At 35.1% G+C, this 16590-nt stretch overlaps 5 protein-coding genes across 9 annotated transcripts; 3 read left to right on the top strand and 2 right to left on the bottom strand.

The window, feature by feature from the left end:
• Positions 1 to 73: 73 nt before the first annotated feature.
• On the bottom strand, positions 74 to 356 carry LOC139112059 (dolichyl-diphosphooligosaccharide--protein glycosyltransferase subunit 4). Its single transcript, XM_070672847.1, has one exon. The coding sequence runs from the start codon at positions 354 to 356 to the stop codon at positions 252 to 254; it is 105 nt and encodes a 34-aa protein (XP_070528948.1). The 3' UTR covers positions 74 to 251.
• Positions 250 to 2263, top strand: Beg (malonyl-CoA-acyl carrier protein transacylase beg). 2 transcript variants are annotated; one of them, XM_070672825.1, is made up of 4 exons: positions 250 to 386; positions 537 to 708; positions 812 to 1702; positions 1822 to 2263. In XM_070672825.1, the coding sequence occupies exons 3-4, from the start codon at positions 882 to 884 to the stop codon at positions 2261 to 2263; spliced, it is 1263 nt and encodes a 420-aa protein (XP_070528926.1). In that variant the 5' UTR covers positions 250 to 386; positions 537 to 708; positions 812 to 881. The 2 variants fall into 2 exon arrangements, with proteins under 2 accessions (XP_070528926.1, XP_070528927.1); XM_070672826.1 differs by lacking the exon at positions 250 to 386 and having other exon boundaries at positions 474 to 708.
• A 235-nt stretch (positions 2264 to 2498) lies between these two features.
• Smd1 (small ribonucleoprotein particle protein SmD1) lies at positions 2499 to 4286 on the top strand. The gene is made up of 4 exons (XM_070672845.1): positions 2499 to 2629; positions 2835 to 2911; positions 3152 to 3349; positions 3644 to 4286. Exons 1-4 carry the CDS (start codon positions 2616 to 2618, stop codon positions 3724 to 3726), a joined length of 372 nt encoding a protein of 123 aa, XP_070528946.1. The 5' UTR covers positions 2499 to 2615; the 3' UTR covers positions 3727 to 4286.
• A 104-nt stretch (positions 4287 to 4390) lies between these two features.
• Positions 4391 to 7370, top strand: LOC139112051 (STING ER exit protein). Its single transcript, XM_070672835.1, has 4 exons — positions 4391 to 4776; positions 4868 to 5024; positions 5207 to 5435; positions 5648 to 7370. The coding sequence occupies exons 1-4, from the start codon at positions 4656 to 4658 to the stop codon at positions 5792 to 5794; spliced, it is 654 nt and encodes a 217-aa protein (XP_070528936.1). The 5' UTR covers positions 4391 to 4655; the 3' UTR covers positions 5795 to 7370.
• A 17-nt stretch (positions 7371 to 7387) lies between these two features.
• LOC139112020 (serine-rich adhesin for platelets) lies at positions 7388 to 16572 on the bottom strand. 4 transcript variants are annotated; one of them, XM_070672763.1, is made up of 12 exons: positions 16433 to 16572; positions 15650 to 15874; positions 15149 to 15346; positions 14830 to 14955; positions 10983 to 14668; positions 10649 to 10886; positions 10211 to 10388; positions 9879 to 10070; positions 9147 to 9677; positions 8848 to 9081; positions 8073 to 8596; positions 7388 to 7922 (listed from the first exon to the last, which is right to left on the bottom strand). In XM_070672763.1, exons 2-12 carry the CDS (start codon positions 15841 to 15843, stop codon positions 7388 to 7390), a joined length of 6636 nt encoding a protein of 2211 aa, XP_070528864.1. In that variant the 5' UTR covers positions 15844 to 15874; positions 16433 to 16572. The 4 variants fall into 4 exon arrangements, with proteins under 4 accessions (XP_070528864.1, XP_070528866.1, XP_070528867.1 ...); XM_070672765.1 differs by lacking the exon at positions 16433 to 16572 and adding an exon at positions 16242 to 16426; XM_070672766.1 differs by lacking the exon at positions 15149 to 15346.
• Between the last annotated feature and the right edge of the window lie 18 nt (positions 16573 to 16590).

Here is a 16590-nt window from a genome sequence, read left to right as displayed (position 1 = left end):
TTGATACGGGATATTAATTGAAACTAAAACTCGTATAAAATAAGAGTGTAGTGCTGCAAGTAAAAGTATAAAGTTCATTTTTTATAAATGTTTATTATGCAATGTATAACGAGATGACATTTTTCTGATTTTAAAGTCGCATGTTGGACTGCATTTGTGATAAAATGTAGAAGAACGTACACGTTGATCCAATGACATAGGTTAGGATAACACCGCAGGAGACTTTTCTGCACAGCACAGTACTCCGTTCTTCATTTCGTGTAATTCGCATTTATGTAGTGGAAGAGAAATACTAAGAAGAACAGTGCAACCCCCAGGATGTTGCAGAATATAGCTAATTGCACGTCCGTAATCATCTGGAAGATAAACATACCATCGTACACAAGGTGAATTATGCATTTATGCCGAATTATATCACGATATATTTAAATATTTTCCTTAAATGACATAATTTTAACGAAAAAGCGTTCAACTGCAACAACGATAGTTACCTTAAAGCTGTAAAATTGCCGTTTCTTTCCGTTTTTTTGCGTAAGATTTGCGGCAAAAAGGTGATGACGTATGTAAAGAATACCGGAGTAACCGGAGTGTACTGGGAGATACCTTTAGCGATACCTAGCGGCTTCAGCTTATCGCATTATTAGTCGAACAAGCAGGGTGGTGTGTGACGCAACTTCCACTGCTGGCTGGTATATATATCAATGATGGGTAAATATAACTTTCATTTTATTTCGTCGGTACAAGAGATTTCTTAATCTAGAAGTTAATCTCAACGCTTCCTATTTCTAACGTTTTACTTCTGCCTTTACAGTCACGAGCGACGATTTGCACTAATGTGACTGGAACTCGTCTCGCGCAACTTAATTTTAACTTTACGCGCAATGCTGACGCGAACAATGCTCCAACGAGCCCTGTCCGGCGGAACGACCGGCTGCTCGAGTCGTTTGTTCCTGAGGCAGGTGAACAAATTCTCCGATGTTTCTGCTACGAAAAACGAGAGAGGCGAGCTAAATGTCAACGTGTCTCAGAACGAACCTGCTGCAGGAGACGATACTCCTTCAAGTGAGGAGAACGTTTCTTACCTCTTGAAGGAGGCTGCCACTTACAGCGATGCCAAGGACACCAATTGGGCGACGAGCCCTTACCCCGCTGGTGTTCCGACACCTGACGAGAAAGATGTTACGAAGCCGAAGATTGATCCGTTAGATACCTCCATCGTACTTTTTCCAGGACAGGGTACCATTAAGGTCGGTGGGGTGCACAAGTACTTGCGCTTCCCACGTGCGAAACAATTGTTTGAATTTGCCAACGAAATTCTGGGGTATAATCTGTTGAAGCTGTGCTTGAATGGTCCACAAGAAAAGCTAAATCAGACTCGCTTCAATCAGCCAGCTACAGTGGTGAGTTCGCTGGCTGCACTGGAACAATTACGTGAGGAAAGACCCAGGGTGTTTGAAACTTGTAAAGCAGTTGCTGGTTACAGTGTAGGGGAACTGACTGCCCTGATCTTCTCAGGTGCTTTATCTTTTGAAGATGGCATTAAATTGGTTTCGGTAAGAGGTGCCTCTATGCAGTATGCCTCTGATTTGTCTTCCCAAGGAATGCTGTCAGTCCACCTCACTCCTCAGGCTACAATTTTCCAAGCATGCAAAGATGCAGAGAAGTGGGCGCAAGATTGTGGCGTAGAAATGCCAGTTTGTCAGTAAGAATCATTTATTGTATTTATTTATTATATAAATTTGAGTTTGTGATTTATTTAATTTATAAAAATGTTATGAGCATGTGGTATGGGATTAGTTATTACAGAAAGAATTTTTCCAGGGTGGCAATATATCTGTACACTCAATCAAAAATCTTGGCTGGGAATACTGAGGCTCTTGAGTACATAGAAAAGAATGCTGAGAAGTATGGGATTTATAAATTATCCAGATTACCAGTGTCAGGCGCATTTCACACAAAATTGATGGAACCAGCGCTCAAATCCTTTGGCAAGATATTGCACACGATACAATTTGATGATTTTAGATGTAAGGTTTATTCTAATTGCAAGGGACACGAATATAGCAACAAGGCATTGATTAGAAATTATTTAAAGAAACAAATTGTATCGCCTGTGAAATGGGAACAGAATATGCAAATGCTGTACTGCAGACCAGAGGGGACAGCCTATCCCCGGACTTTCGACGTAGGATCGGGAGGGAGAATGTCAACTATCTTAAAGTTAATTAATGCAAAGGCGCAACAACATTGTACAGTAGTGTAATCTTTTACATTTTTTGATAATGCCAAGAGGAAATCTCAAAGTACGTTTAACGACGTTATTTTGTACATACTTGATCATTAACTTTATCATTTCAATTGTGATTTGTAAAAATAAAGAGGATCAAAATTGTATTAAATACAAAAATATTCGTATTTACATTTATTGCATATTTGTTAAAAATTGCTCGTACGTAATCGTGATCGATCAAATTGTATAATCCACTTTTACTTTTTAGAGGTTGGATCCCTGTTGTATATCGACCATACAGAGTTCAGAGCGTTTACGCGTGGTGCATGATATCCGCCGGTATCGGTGAAATTGTTCATACTAAAGTAATTAATCTAGCCGTATTATGAAGCTAGTAAGGTACGTAGGATACACGAAAACTCGCATAATAAAAGTGAACGTTGTAAAGAAATTAAATTTTCCAGAAATACAATGGTTTGCTTGTATAGTTTTTGTGAGAAATGAGAACGATTACGCACGTGAAATCTAACCTATATTTTAAATGTTTTTGCGCGAAAGCGTTTATATTTCTCTGATAATTAATATTTTACCGTTTTTTTCGCAGATTTTTGATGAAACTCAGTCACGAGACTGTGACGATAGAATTGAAAAATGGGACTCAGGTTACGGGCACGATTACAGGTATGCCAAAGTGATGTTTTTGTGATTCATACGCTGGTAATAATTGAGGTTTACGCGGCGACATGAGATTAATTACGCTAATAAAATAGCAGATTACCTCATAATTAAGAATATTTAATATTTAATGGAATAAAATCATTATTCTTGTTTTAAAACTAATTATGAATTGTTGCAGGTATTTAATATTTAATGGAACAAAAACATTATTTTTGTTATAAAACTAATTATGAATTGTTGCAGGTGTTGACGTCGCAATGAATACACACTTAAAAACCGTAAAAATGACTATAAAGAATCGTGAACCTATACAGTTAGAGACTCTCAGTTTACGTGGTAACAACATTAGATATTATATTTTGCCTGACTCCCTTCCCTTGGAAACTTTGCTGATAGATGATACACCAAAGGCTAAAGCTAAAAAGAAAGAAGCTGCTAGAGGTACAATATTATTAATTTATTATTTTTTAGTGAAATATATTTTTATTTTTTATATTTTATATTTATTTTTATATTTTAATTATTTAGTGAAATATAGGTTTTATACATTTTATTTTTCTTGTAATACACTTAGAGCCTGTTTTTATTATTTTATTGAGTTTCCTGTATTTTAGAACTTAATTAAAAGTTCAAAACGGGTGGATGCTAATCTCATTATTAATAATAATAATAAATTTTTGGAAAGGGGAATTTGAGAGATTACATCTATTTTTTGTGACTAAAAATCGTTTACAGGTGCAGCCCGTGGAAGAGGACGCGGTGCTAGGGGCGGCAGGGGTGGAAGGGGTGGACGGGGTAGAGGAAGAGGCAGGCGATAGTAACATTCATCATTTTCTTGACTTTCAATATACAAACTTTTCTATCTTTGTGAAACTGATCGATATTCTGCTAATTTTACAAGTCTGTATGATGCTATTTTCTCGATATAGCATTGATACTAAGTTTTAAAATAATATGAACATCTATTTTTCACAGATTAAAATGTGTAATATATATTAGCACAGGCATTCCGCAATTTAAGTTTTATATTCAACTTCTGTGCTCGACATTGCAAAGAAATGTGAAAAGATTTGTAAAATAAAATTTTTTTTTTTCAAGTATACAGTCGAGCATACACTAGTTATATAATTATTTATAATTTCTATCGTAGTATAATGTAATTTATTTTTTGAGCCTATTAATTTCAGTTTTACAGTATTAATTACAGATTTTTCTAAAAGGAATTACAATTTACAATTATCACGTTAGTACAAGTTATACTTATTTCAACATACGATGTCATAAGATTACTACTCGATTACATTAGAATAATAAGAACTTTTCCGTAATTTAAATGTAACGCGGATTTTCTGAATAAAAAAAAGAAGTATCGATCGAAGCAGTCGGCGTATCTATAAATATTTTTATATTTTATGGATAATATTATATGCATAATGTTATCCATCCGCTCTTTCGTATTATTCCTGTTTAACCAATTGACTAATAAAACAATAATTTAATGATTTTTTTTTTTTCGTAGTTTTAATCGAGTCTCTTGAACCGATAACGCGTCGTCGACCATACATTACTCTCAATTATAATGACGCGCACGAATTGAAACCTTGTGAAAAATAGCGTACGCGAAGCGTGTACAGATAACACTGCGTAACAGTGTTACACAGTGTCATTTGTGTCGCTTGCTGGAGAACATCGAGAGAAGTCGAAGATTGTCTGTGTGACTGGAGCGAAATAAATAATTGGATAAGCTATGCCGAAAGTAGTGTCGAGGAGCATTATATGCTCCGATACGAAAGATCAGGAAGAATATAGCGAGGAGAAGCCGTTACATATTTATTATTGCATATGTGGACAGATGACGTTGATTTTAGGTTAGTATTATGGATACATGTCAATTTTTAAGATTAAACTAAAAGTAAAGTAAAAAACACTTTATTAAATAATTATTGAAAATATTGGTAGATTGTGCTATCGAAAAATTGCCATTAAGGAAAAGGGATGGAGCAAGGGTGATTGATGGCAGCAAGCATGCTCATAAAATGACTTCAGAGAGAGACGAAATTGTATTTCTCAAGCGTCCAGAGGGAATCGAAAGGCAACATAGGCAAAAGTGTAAAAAGTAAAACATTAGTTTAAACTTTTAATTACAATGTATATTTTTTATTCTTACATTAAGAATTTATTTATGATATTTAATCATTTTGATACATCATTATTTTTGTCATATAAAAATATTAGAAAAAATATCTTGCAAAGAGATTGTTTAATATGTATATATTTATTTAATCATTTATTTTACAGATGTGGTTTATTGCTGTATTATAAGCATGATCCAGGAGCAAATGTAGTATTTGTAGTAAAAGATTCAGTGATAAAAAGCTCTGGAGAAGGACCTATGACCGACATTTATAATCAAGTAGCCATTGAAAAACCAAAGAAAATAATGGTTACTAAACATACCAAAAATATGGGAAAATTCAGTTCTGTTACTGTATCTACAATAGATGAAGAAGAAGATGAAATTGAAGCTGTATGTCAATCTTTTTGTGCTATTTTTGTTCTAAATATATGTAGCAAATACAATTTAAATTTATGATAAAATATTTAGAATGGTGTAGGAAATTATAAAGTGTAATAGCTATAAAAAAAAAATATATATATAAAATTTAATATTAACATTTCTAATTTAACTAGTCGAATCAATTTATTATAAATATGTTTAAAAAAAAATAATTTTTTTAGAGGGAAGTTGCCGACTCATACGCAAACAATGCACGCATAATCGAAAAACAATTGGAAAGAAAAGGTATGAATAAACGAAAATCTTTACCATCCACTGAAACAGAGTCAAAGCGAACAAGACCTAGAGGAACATTATTGGATGTTTGATTTTTAATTGATAGGTAATTATAATTGTCGTATACGAAAGATTACAACATTTCGCGATTTCAATAAACTTTAAAATTCTAAAAACATCTTAATCTTTTTTAATTTGTATAAGCCTGAAAATCGAACGAAAATGTTGTAATCTTTTTCTTCACAATAATTTTTCCTTAAAAATAAATTGTTTTTTTCAAGAATAGTAAACGTTTTATCTCATATCGACGTATTTATTAACATTAGACAAAAAGTAAATCTTTAAAATATACAAATGACTAGATACAAATATTGCGTAAAAATCTACATTGCAAAATAGAATAGAAATTTAATAAATAAATATGTCAGTTGTACATACAATTCAATGATAAATAATTACAAGCAAAAAGATTTTTTTTCCTTGCACTCGAAATTAGTTTATGGCAATCTTGTTAGTAATAATTAAACGTCTAACAAAATCGTTTAGTTATTAAAAAGTAATTCAAATTGATATGGCATGTTTACATGGTAAGATGGAAGAGCTATCTAAATATAATTCTGTAACTGACCGCTTTTTTCTTTATTTATGACTTATAAGATCTTGCGCGTGCTGTACTACGAAACATTAATGTTACATACAATCAAGATTTTATTCATTTAAGTACCTGTCCGTCAGTTATCTTTTTATCTGTTCCTATTGTTAATATATATGTATATATTTTTCTGTATATACGAGATCTTCACTTACTTTAATTGTGCATCGCAAACCAAGATTAATTTAGCTTGGTTACAAATTTCTATTTTCGTTTAAAGTTTCTCTTGAAAAATTTTGTAAGACATGTAATCGTTTCATACAGCCGATTATAAATGTGTGTATGTGTGTGTATGCACATATACACATAAAGATACATACTTTTTATTGAGATTAATTAGAGTATTTTAAACTTGATAATGAGATTTTATGGCCTGCTTTCTCGTGTCAGAAAAGCAGGAAAATGTACTAAAAATTTCAATATTGTTTTTTGAAACAATCTCATCTAATATCGTAAGAGGTAATCATAGCAGATTTTCTATTCAACTAATAAATGCAGCTTAAGTGTATTTTCTCAAGCTTCCTTAAATTAAAATTGCATTTCACTATTTTACATATAATAAACGATCCCTTTGTTGGAATTATCACGTTCGCAATTACTTAGCGATAGTCCTCCATTCATCATAATGTATTTTACACATGCCTAATGCATTGTCGATGAGTTTTTTGCCTTTAAATATCTGAGATAAATGGAAATATACACGAATGTACATGAAGTTAATACATTAATTGTTAAACATCTATGACGATATAATCACGAATATTAAAATAACGATAATTTCGTGATTTCATAAAAAAAAGATAATCATATTCATATAAAGCTCTTATGTGTAAAATGCGTTATGTATGGAAGTGCAAAACAGTTTTAAAGGTACCAGTATTATTAAAATCTATCTTTATGATTGTGATATGATTACGAGATCTTACGACGAAAAAATCTTTGCTGATAAAAGTGTAGTATCATTAGATCATTGATAAACAAGTTGCATCGACAATGCATATTCTATTGATAAAATTTTTAGCAATTAATAACATTAGGTATTAATCTGCGATGATTTAATGTCGACTTTTTTAAGTATCGTAGGTTCATCTTTGAGGAACGTGCCAGATCTCGAACCTACTGTAGGTTGCCTTTGCGCCTCCATATGGCACTTTTTAATTTTATCGTCAACTTTACTACTATTGACAATTCTCTTGCCGGCAATCGCTGACTTACTCATTTTACCGCCAATGCTAGACTTAGGAGAGGATTTCTTACTACTAGGACTACCAGATCCTTGCGAATTTTGAGCTTCTTTCTTTTCTCTTTTTATGTTGGAAGCGACGTTTATCTGCATGATTTGTCGTGTTTTAAAAGGAGCTGCTGCTGTATTCACCGGTTTACTGGTGACGTCCGGCGTCTTTGCAGCATCTAATAAATTCCTCCGTAAACTTGGTGAACCATGATACGTGTTGCTAATAGCAGCGGCTCTACTGCGACTTGCAGCAGTAGAACTTTCCAATGATCTCAGAGGTCTCTTAGTAATCGTCAGCGGACTCCTTTGTTGCGTTGGTGAACTTTTCTTTATCCTGTTGTTAATAGATTAACAAATCTGATTAATAATGAAAAGAATCAAATATAATTCGAAATAAAATAATAATTATCAATATCATATGCAAATTAGTCTTTAAACATAGAAATTAAAAAAAATTATACAACAGGATTAAATTTTATCTTACCTGTCATAAGTTTGCGTTTTGGTTGCTTTTGTTAGAATAGGCGACAGTTTATTCGACACGTTAGATTTAGGAGTTATCGTTACTTCCGTCATAAGACTGTCAGTGGACATAGACGTATCCATTTTGTTGACTTTTTTCTTAACGGCGACGGGCTTGTTCTTGGTTTCTAAAGAATCGACCGATAAACCTATTTCGGTGCTTTTCTGTTTAAAAGAAGGAGATTCAGGTCTTGTGATACCGCAACTTTTGCTGATTAAATCTTTTTTGTTGGCAGCTCGAGTCGCGTTTGACTCCGTTAAACTGTCTGACGAGAGAGCTTTTACATCTTTCCTAACTGGTAGCTTCATCTTCGATAGGGTTTTTTTATCTGTCGCTCGTTTCATCGCCGGACTAGAAGTACGCGACGAATCAGACGAGGAAATCATTATTTTACGCCGTTGTTGTACGATCTTGTCGTGATGCGCTGGTGCCACGTTTTCCTTTGGAATAGGTTTGTTTCTTGGCTCCAAATACCTCGATTTTACCTACAAATTGATATATTGACAACTTAATTGTAATTTAATTAAAAACTTAATTTAATACGATTACTTTAAAGAAAAATACTAAGGCACATTTTTTTTATTTAAATTTTAATTTAAGCTGTAATTATAAAGTTAATTACATTTTGATAAAGTAAAATAAAACTCTTTTTTTATATAATACATATATAAAGTTGTAACAAAAAGTTGCCTATACATGTGTGTAATTTTAAATATTAAAAAAATAAATGTCAAACCTCTATTTTATTAGGCCATGACTTTGGTCTAACAGTCTCGGAAGAAACTTGTTTATCCTCCTGCATTTTACGCTCGAGCGGATCCGTTTTTGGTTTACACAAAACTTTCTTGGTTTGCTTGGATGTTGGCATTTGCTTTAATGTTTTATCACTATGTTCCGAAATCGCCATTTTTACTCGTTTTAAATCTAAACTGCGACTTATCATTGAACGACTCGAAGGCGCACGAGATTCCTTTAATAAACAGAATAGTTTTATAATAAAAGACAATGTTGGTTTTGAAAAAAATTAATACATACCTTTAAAAAGTTTGAATGTCTGGATAAATGCTTTGACGTTTCGTGAGGTAAGATCACGAGACAAGCTAACTCTTGTATTCTCCTGCGAAGTTCGAGATCCATTTTCAACCATGTGCTGGTTCTCGCGGCACGTGCGGCGTCACGCACCAAACACTTTTCCACACGAGCTTGAAGCTTGTGGAGAAAATCGATAAACAGCGGTCCCCACTTGATTTTTCCTTGAAAATCATCAGCGGCGAGTAGCATTTTATCCAACTTGGAGTAACTTTTGCATGCTTGTTCAGGCGATAATTGTTCCACAGATGTTAGAAAATGATCTTCTAAACGGCTGATGTTCCACGTTAGCTCGCGACCAAGCGATTGAAAACTGTCGTTTCCCAAAACACCTGCAAAATTTTCTGACAAAAATTTTACTGAGGTTTCCAGCAGATTTGATACCATTCGAAATACTGGTTCTGCCCATCGCACGTTCGGTAAGGTTGCCAACAGTTTATCGCAATCCATCATAGTTTGCAACACGTTGTCGGTAGACTGCAATTATATGAAAGAAAAATATATTTACAATTAATAAAACATTACAAAATTATTTATCTATTTAAATTAAATTTTTCTAATTACAGTGTTATTATAATAAAATTGAAATATTATAATTTCTTATTAGATGAAATATTCAACGAAGTTCGTACATATTTAAATTATGAATAATACGATAAAGCTTTTTTATGTGCATACCATGTGTACTATATGCTGATGATAACATTTTTCCATAAGCTCTCTTGGAAGAGTCGCAAATGCCTTGCATGGCCATATACGTACAAAATGTTTCGTAATCCATCTGAGTGATTTTCGATATACTTCATCTAATCCGTATGCTGCCGCTAATGGCATACACTCTAACACTCCAACAGCACATATTTGGCAAGGCTAAAAAAAAAAAAGAGTAATAAATTATTAAAAAACATATCTTTGCAACGAAATTAACATAGCAAACATATATATATATTTTTTTTTTTTATAAATTAAAAACAAGATTTACATGTTTTGTTTTTAATTTATACATTTACCTTATGAAATAGATGACAATATTTTAGCTTAAGAGTATATCCTATAACTTCTTTAAGACCTTCCAAGCACAACATATCCGCTAACGTCGCTAGTTCAACGATACTTATAGAATCCGGTATGTTACTTTCTCCACTGTAAATATGGCATAAGGCAAAGTGAACCGCGTTATAAGAATACCTAAAACAAATTGGCAAACACAGAGATATTAATATTATATTCATAGTGTTTAATTATTATTAAATAATAAATTATTTATATAAAATTATAAAAATTTGTATAAATATATCCAATGATAATTATGTAAAATATCTTACGAAAGCATACTTTTTAAGTATTAAATGTTGACCAAGTAAGAAGAAGTATATAAATAAAAAATCTCTCGATCGCAAGTTATACAACTTTCAGAGACATGCTACATATTTATATTTTACGCGTACCCTTGTAGAGAAATAACATTGCCTGCACTTTCGATCCATCCGCCGCTTAAAATTGCGGCAAAATATTGGCATCGAGAACTTAGTATACACTTATGCGCTCTTATATGCCGGCCAGCTACGTCTATTGTAACATCAGGATTAATTTCTTCCAAGAACATCCTTAACAGATCTTCACCCAGTCTATTGTACGGCTTTGCATTAGCTATGCTTGAAGTTTCAGTTTCCTCCGTGCTGCCTTCTATAATAATTAAAAAAAAAAAAAAGGTTTGATATTATATAAAAAGTTTACAATTTGCTGTATTGTTTATGACAATTAAGATTGGAAATAACATACCTGCTCCGGAACGTCCCATACTACTTTGCATACTGCTAAGATCAGATTCAGAGATAATTCCTTCTGCTTCGCAATCGCCAGTTAAGTCCTCTAAGGGAGATTTTTGCTTGGACGGAAGCGACGTGCTCATAACAGAAACGAGCTTCCTAGAAATCGGTTTAACCGAGCCGCTTGTTCTTGTCACTGCCAATTTACTCTCTATCCACGACGTTTCTGGAATACTGCTGCTCATCCGATACGTGCTCGTGTCATCTTTCACCGTCAATATGTCTGATACGTGATTAGCCGTCGGCGTTTTATCTAAATCTGACAGGCGCACAAAACTAGACGTACTTGTTTTATGAGAGTCTGAATGCAAATTCTTTAAATTGCGACTAGACGTCTTTCCCGTTTTTTTCGATAAGCGACGATCGCATGTCTGATCCACGTCGTTACATTCCGGCTCTTTTAACTCGCATTCAATTTTTTTGATAGTTTCGTTCAACGATTTACAAGTTTTTGATATCTTACTGCTGTTTCCTGCGACAACTAACTGCGCTCTATCGTTAACGCTTGATGAATTCAGCACGTCAGTTAATTCGTAGTAGTGATTGTCACTGTCTGGGGAAGGTCCGCTGCCGCTGCTAATATCAAATGTTTCACTTTTGCGAGTATGACTTTCTGTGCTCTCTGTATACGTCTTTTCCTGAGCAGAAGTCTCAGATTCATCTTCGTATCCCTTCGTTTCGTTAGCCTCCAAGTTCTGCAACTGATCAGAAATAATATCCTTGTATTCGCGACAGTTTACGCTGTCGTGCAGTTTTTCATTTCCGATTTCCACGTGAGAGTTTGGCGGGGTGTCTTTTACGTCAAATTCGAATACATCCTCGGACGATGTATCCATATTGTTGGAGTTGTTCTCACGCTCTTGTAGCATCTTAAAACTTTTGTGATTGCAAGAATCTGCTTTAGCTGCATCGCTCAACGAGTGACTGGACGAGCTTGTCTTTGCTTGAGATTGTTTTCCAATACCGCGACTATCCATCGATACGCTGTGCGCACGTTTGTGCTCTCTTCTGAACATAAGCTCTTTCGCCACACAACCGTTACTAGTATTCGCTGGTTGTGTCTTGTCGACATTCCACGAGTGCCTCTTAAACGCTGGCCGCGAAGTAGATAACGTCCGTCTTCTCACCACAGGAGAATCAGATTCTATAAACATAAAAACGCTAGGCTTGGTTTTTTCTTTCTTTTGTTCTTGTGGCAATTGATGATCGCCCGTTGCGCTGCTGCTATCTCTGGAGCTGCTATCAGTCATTAATTTATTGGGTATCGTTGAAAAGCTTCGTCTGTGCGTAGGAGCTGCAGCAACGTTCGCGCCCATCTCGCACGCATCATTCAAATTAATAAACATTGAAAAGATATTTTTCTTCTCACTTTCGTTAGAAGTATCGTTTTTCTTGCCCGTGTCTTGCCTCTCGGATGACTTGACTTGACTTTTGTCACTCTTGTCGGAGATATCTACGTAAAATTCACAGTAAGGCTTGCTGTTGCCTTCACGTTCTTTTCTCTCAAGTGAGTGATCACGTTTAACTGCATCAGCGTTTACGTCTTTCAGATTGACAAAGAAGCCTAAACTACCGTGTTTCTCATTATTACTTGATTTTTGTGTCGATTTTTTTACGCTGTCGGAAGTAGAAAAACTTTGCGACATGTTGTCTCGTGCGTTGCTGCGAATTTTCGATTCTTCCTTGGAGCAATCGCTCATGTCAACCACCCAGGCGGTCATCGAGGAAGACATTCTGGAGGACTTGATTTTGATTTCAGGCTTGTTCATAATTACCGAGCCACCCGATACAATAGGCGTGGATTCCGTTTTGCGCCGCACTGTCGGACTGTCTGTAGGCTTTGAATAATCCGAGCTGCTAACACCACCAGAAATAATCGGAGTAGCTTCATCTCGTTTATAGACTTTCCTCGTAGACTCCGTTCGGTCACTTTTCTCCAAAATAGAGTTTAAAGTAACCGGCAGACTGCTACTGCAATGATTCGACGCATCGTCCGAATCTGCGCTATGATCGATAATGGACTTGTCACTGGCACTCTTGACAACGGGATAAACCACGCAAGATTTGCTGAGATTAAATGGTAAATAGTTCGCTTGAATTTTCGTTTCATTGATATTGTATTCACGGCCATCCAATACATACGGTGCCGGATGTTGAGCGTTAATGGCAATTTGCACATCGGGTATAAATGCAATCGATGAATCGGTAATCGGAGGAGGAACTACAGGATCGGAAGATGCGTGGCAAATGGAGTCTCCGTCTATACGGTGCCCGGAGTATTGTGGAATAGCGCTTTGAAAAACAAGGCTACCTTGCCTGCGTTCATATTCTTGTCTCAAAACGGATAGTTTCTCATCGTTAGAATCCAACTCGAACGTGTTTCTTCTAATGAGCGAAGGTCGCCTGTCCTCGGCATTTGTGCTCGCGTCTTTATCATTTTTATTTTCCGCTGCTTCAATATTGTTCGGCATTTTTTCAGTTTTCTCATTTTTACTTAATTTGGTATTATTGTCAGGACAAGGAGAAGGATGCGCGCTCTCTCCACTGTCTGCTTCCTTGATTTCCACGGCTAACGACTCCTTTTCCGTTGGTTCGCTCGCCTCTGTCTTTTCCTCCGATGCAGAATCTATTCGTTTTATTTTACGCGATTCTGGAAATGGCTGTAAATATTCGGTGAGCTTCAACTCACGCTCAAATTCTGCAACTCGCTCGTGGCCCGTTTGTAAAGGTAATGTTTTAAGTGGTGTAAATTTGTACAATTGTTCTTCCAGAGCATTATTTGATTTGTTTGCCGTGTAATCTGCACAATTTGAGGTAAATGTCAGGTACGATAACGACGTATTATCATTGCCAAACTGATTCCTTGTTACGCTCGTAGATACAATGTCTACCACCTCATCATTCAACGTAGATGCGTCGATGAAATAATAACCACTTGTGGAGGAATTACTATGGCCAGTAGCATTAGGTAAATGAGAATGAGAATCGGATTCTCGATTTATTTCGGTTGCGCTTATGCTTTCCGATTCTTCGGCATCAGATTGTGCTTTCCATTCCAATTTACACTTTGTGGAAGCCTCGACACGATCATCGTTTGCCGAAGGGACGGGTTCGATAAATTCAAAAGATTCATTTTCATCGCTACCGCAATCTGATTCGTAGAATGGCTCGTTTAACATTCGACTTTCATACTGGAAGATCTCCTCGGCATTTAGTTTCACATCTTGAACGTTGTCCGATAACATGTCTCGATGCTCTGTTTCTAAAGACGAAGAATACGTTACGCTACGATCACTCGACGCAGACTGAATCCTGCTCTTATCATGATAGTTGCCATCGCTGAATGACTCGCAGTGCTCGTCATACAGATACGTCGTGCAATCTCTCTTGTTGCGAGCTCGTTCGGCACGTATTCGATCCGAATCATCATCATTAGCGGAAGGGTATTCTGCCGTTTGCGTTACCTCCAAATCTGTGCTTGAATTCTCTGATGTGTTATCATGTGGACTTATGGAACCTGTCTCCAAACCGGAGTCAGCCATATCTGACGCAACAGAACTTGCACTCGCTAGAGCATAATTCTTTACGTCCTGCAGATCCACGTCATAGTTCAATGTCAAGCGTTTCTCTGAGACTACCCTAAAAATAAAAAATTTATGAAATGCGACGTAAAAAAAAAAAAAATAAAAATAGTATTAAAAAATAAGTATATAAAAGTGGAAAATAAAATCTCTCGTTTTCTAAAATTAATACCCCGAACTAAAGTATATTATACAATTTTATTTAGTAACATATCTAACCTGTTGTTAACACAAGATATATTGGTATCAAATTTATTTAAAAACTGACACTTATATTTTGTATTCAAAATTATTTTCACCAATAGCTGCTCTTCTCGAGTTAAGTCCAGATTACTATAAAGAAGTCTGCAATAAATAAGCAATATTAATAACGAGTAAATACATATGTAATAGTATATCTACATTGATGTAATTACAATTTGACATTTTATTTCGAATACTCTGTATATTCATATATTATATTTATATATTATTTTAGGATAAAATAGCATGCAAAAATTTTATCACATTTAACAAATGCAAACACATATAGAAGTACCTTACGAAATCTTCAATTTGATGGAAAAGTCCAGCTTTATCAAGAATGCAATGGATCACATTATTAGCATAAATGAAATAAGGCTTGAGAACTTCATACAAGCGTGGGGATCTTGCTCTAACAATACACTCATTTATACGTATTACTTTGTAGCCATGTATTATATTAAGATCACAATGCAAGGAATCCGTAAGTATTCTACAATAAAAATAACTTTTATATCTTGCATCATTTCTTACTAATGCATTAGTTCTTCTTTACATGTTAGTCAATTTTATTTCAAGTACATAAAAAAAAAAAAAATTAGAGTTACACAATTAACAACAAATAAAAATTTAAAAGACAAAATTGCAAGATAAAAGGAACCAATAAAAATGAGCACACACACTGGCATACAACAATTTTTTTCAACACTTGATTAATGTATGTTACATTTAACTATTTAATGCGTTATATTATTATGACACACCTCATATAGACGTGTTAATATATGTCCTTTACCTCAAAATACTGTCTTGCAGTAAGCTGAAATTTTTGACAATAGTGCGATGTTGTTCCGCGCTCTTCCATTTTTTAAACTCATTGCTTGAAAAAGGTTGATGTGCTCTAGAGGAATCAAGACTAGTGTGGCACTGCCACTGGGTCGTTTTGTCTACATTTCCATTTTTCTCGTTGCTGTTCCTGCCTCCAGCCATGAGGCATATTTACCGTTTCATATTCCTCTATCTTGAAACATTAAACGAAACATACATTTGACATTAATAGATCAGTAAAATATTTCAAGATATAAAAAAATACCGATTGATATAATATCTTAAACTTATTAATTTTTAATTTTTTGTGTGCTAAAGATCTTTGATTTAATTAAAATTGTATATCCCGTACACAAATACAGGAGGTACAGTGTTATACGATATAGAAAGACAGAGCAGGGGGGAAGGGGAAAGAGCAGAAGAGACAAGAAAATTACTTCTGCTCTTGAAGCGATTCTTTTATTACTCGAGAGTCGAGAGTAGGAAGCAAGTGAATTTATAGGCTTAATTCCTCGTTGTAAGGAGTAAAGAATTACACTGGCCGTCCAATAATGCGATACCTGTCAAATGTCTCACGTCAGAAATTGCGAGAATATACAGCTGGCATCGCGACGACTGGAGCAGAGCGCGAGAAGGAAATGACACGCGACGGGCGTGAATTTTGCGGTGACAAACAGCCGTCGCGAAAGAAATGCAGGATATTTTACGCGCGTGGATAATTTATTGATCGCCTGTCCGCGTATATACGTACCTCACGTATTTCGATCCGCCGGCAAGTCGATGCGCAACGCTGAACATGATTGTGTTCGGCCGTTCTGAAGCGGCGTCTACAATGAGATCTTAAGCTTAAAGCCGTAAGGAATCAGCCAATCATATTAAATTATTCTCTTGAAAATTTGATATAATTGG

Source organism: Cardiocondyla obscurior, linkage group LG26 (genome assembly GCF_019399895.1).
Source record: "Cardiocondyla obscurior isolate alpha-2009 linkage group LG26, Cobs3.1, whole genome shotgun sequence".
In the NCBI taxonomy this organism is placed as follows: domain Eukaryota; kingdom Metazoa; phylum Arthropoda; class Insecta; order Hymenoptera; family Formicidae; genus Cardiocondyla; species Cardiocondyla obscurior.
The sequence above is the reverse complement of the archived record's forward strand: the minus strand, read 5'-3'. Positions and strand labels throughout refer to the sequence as shown.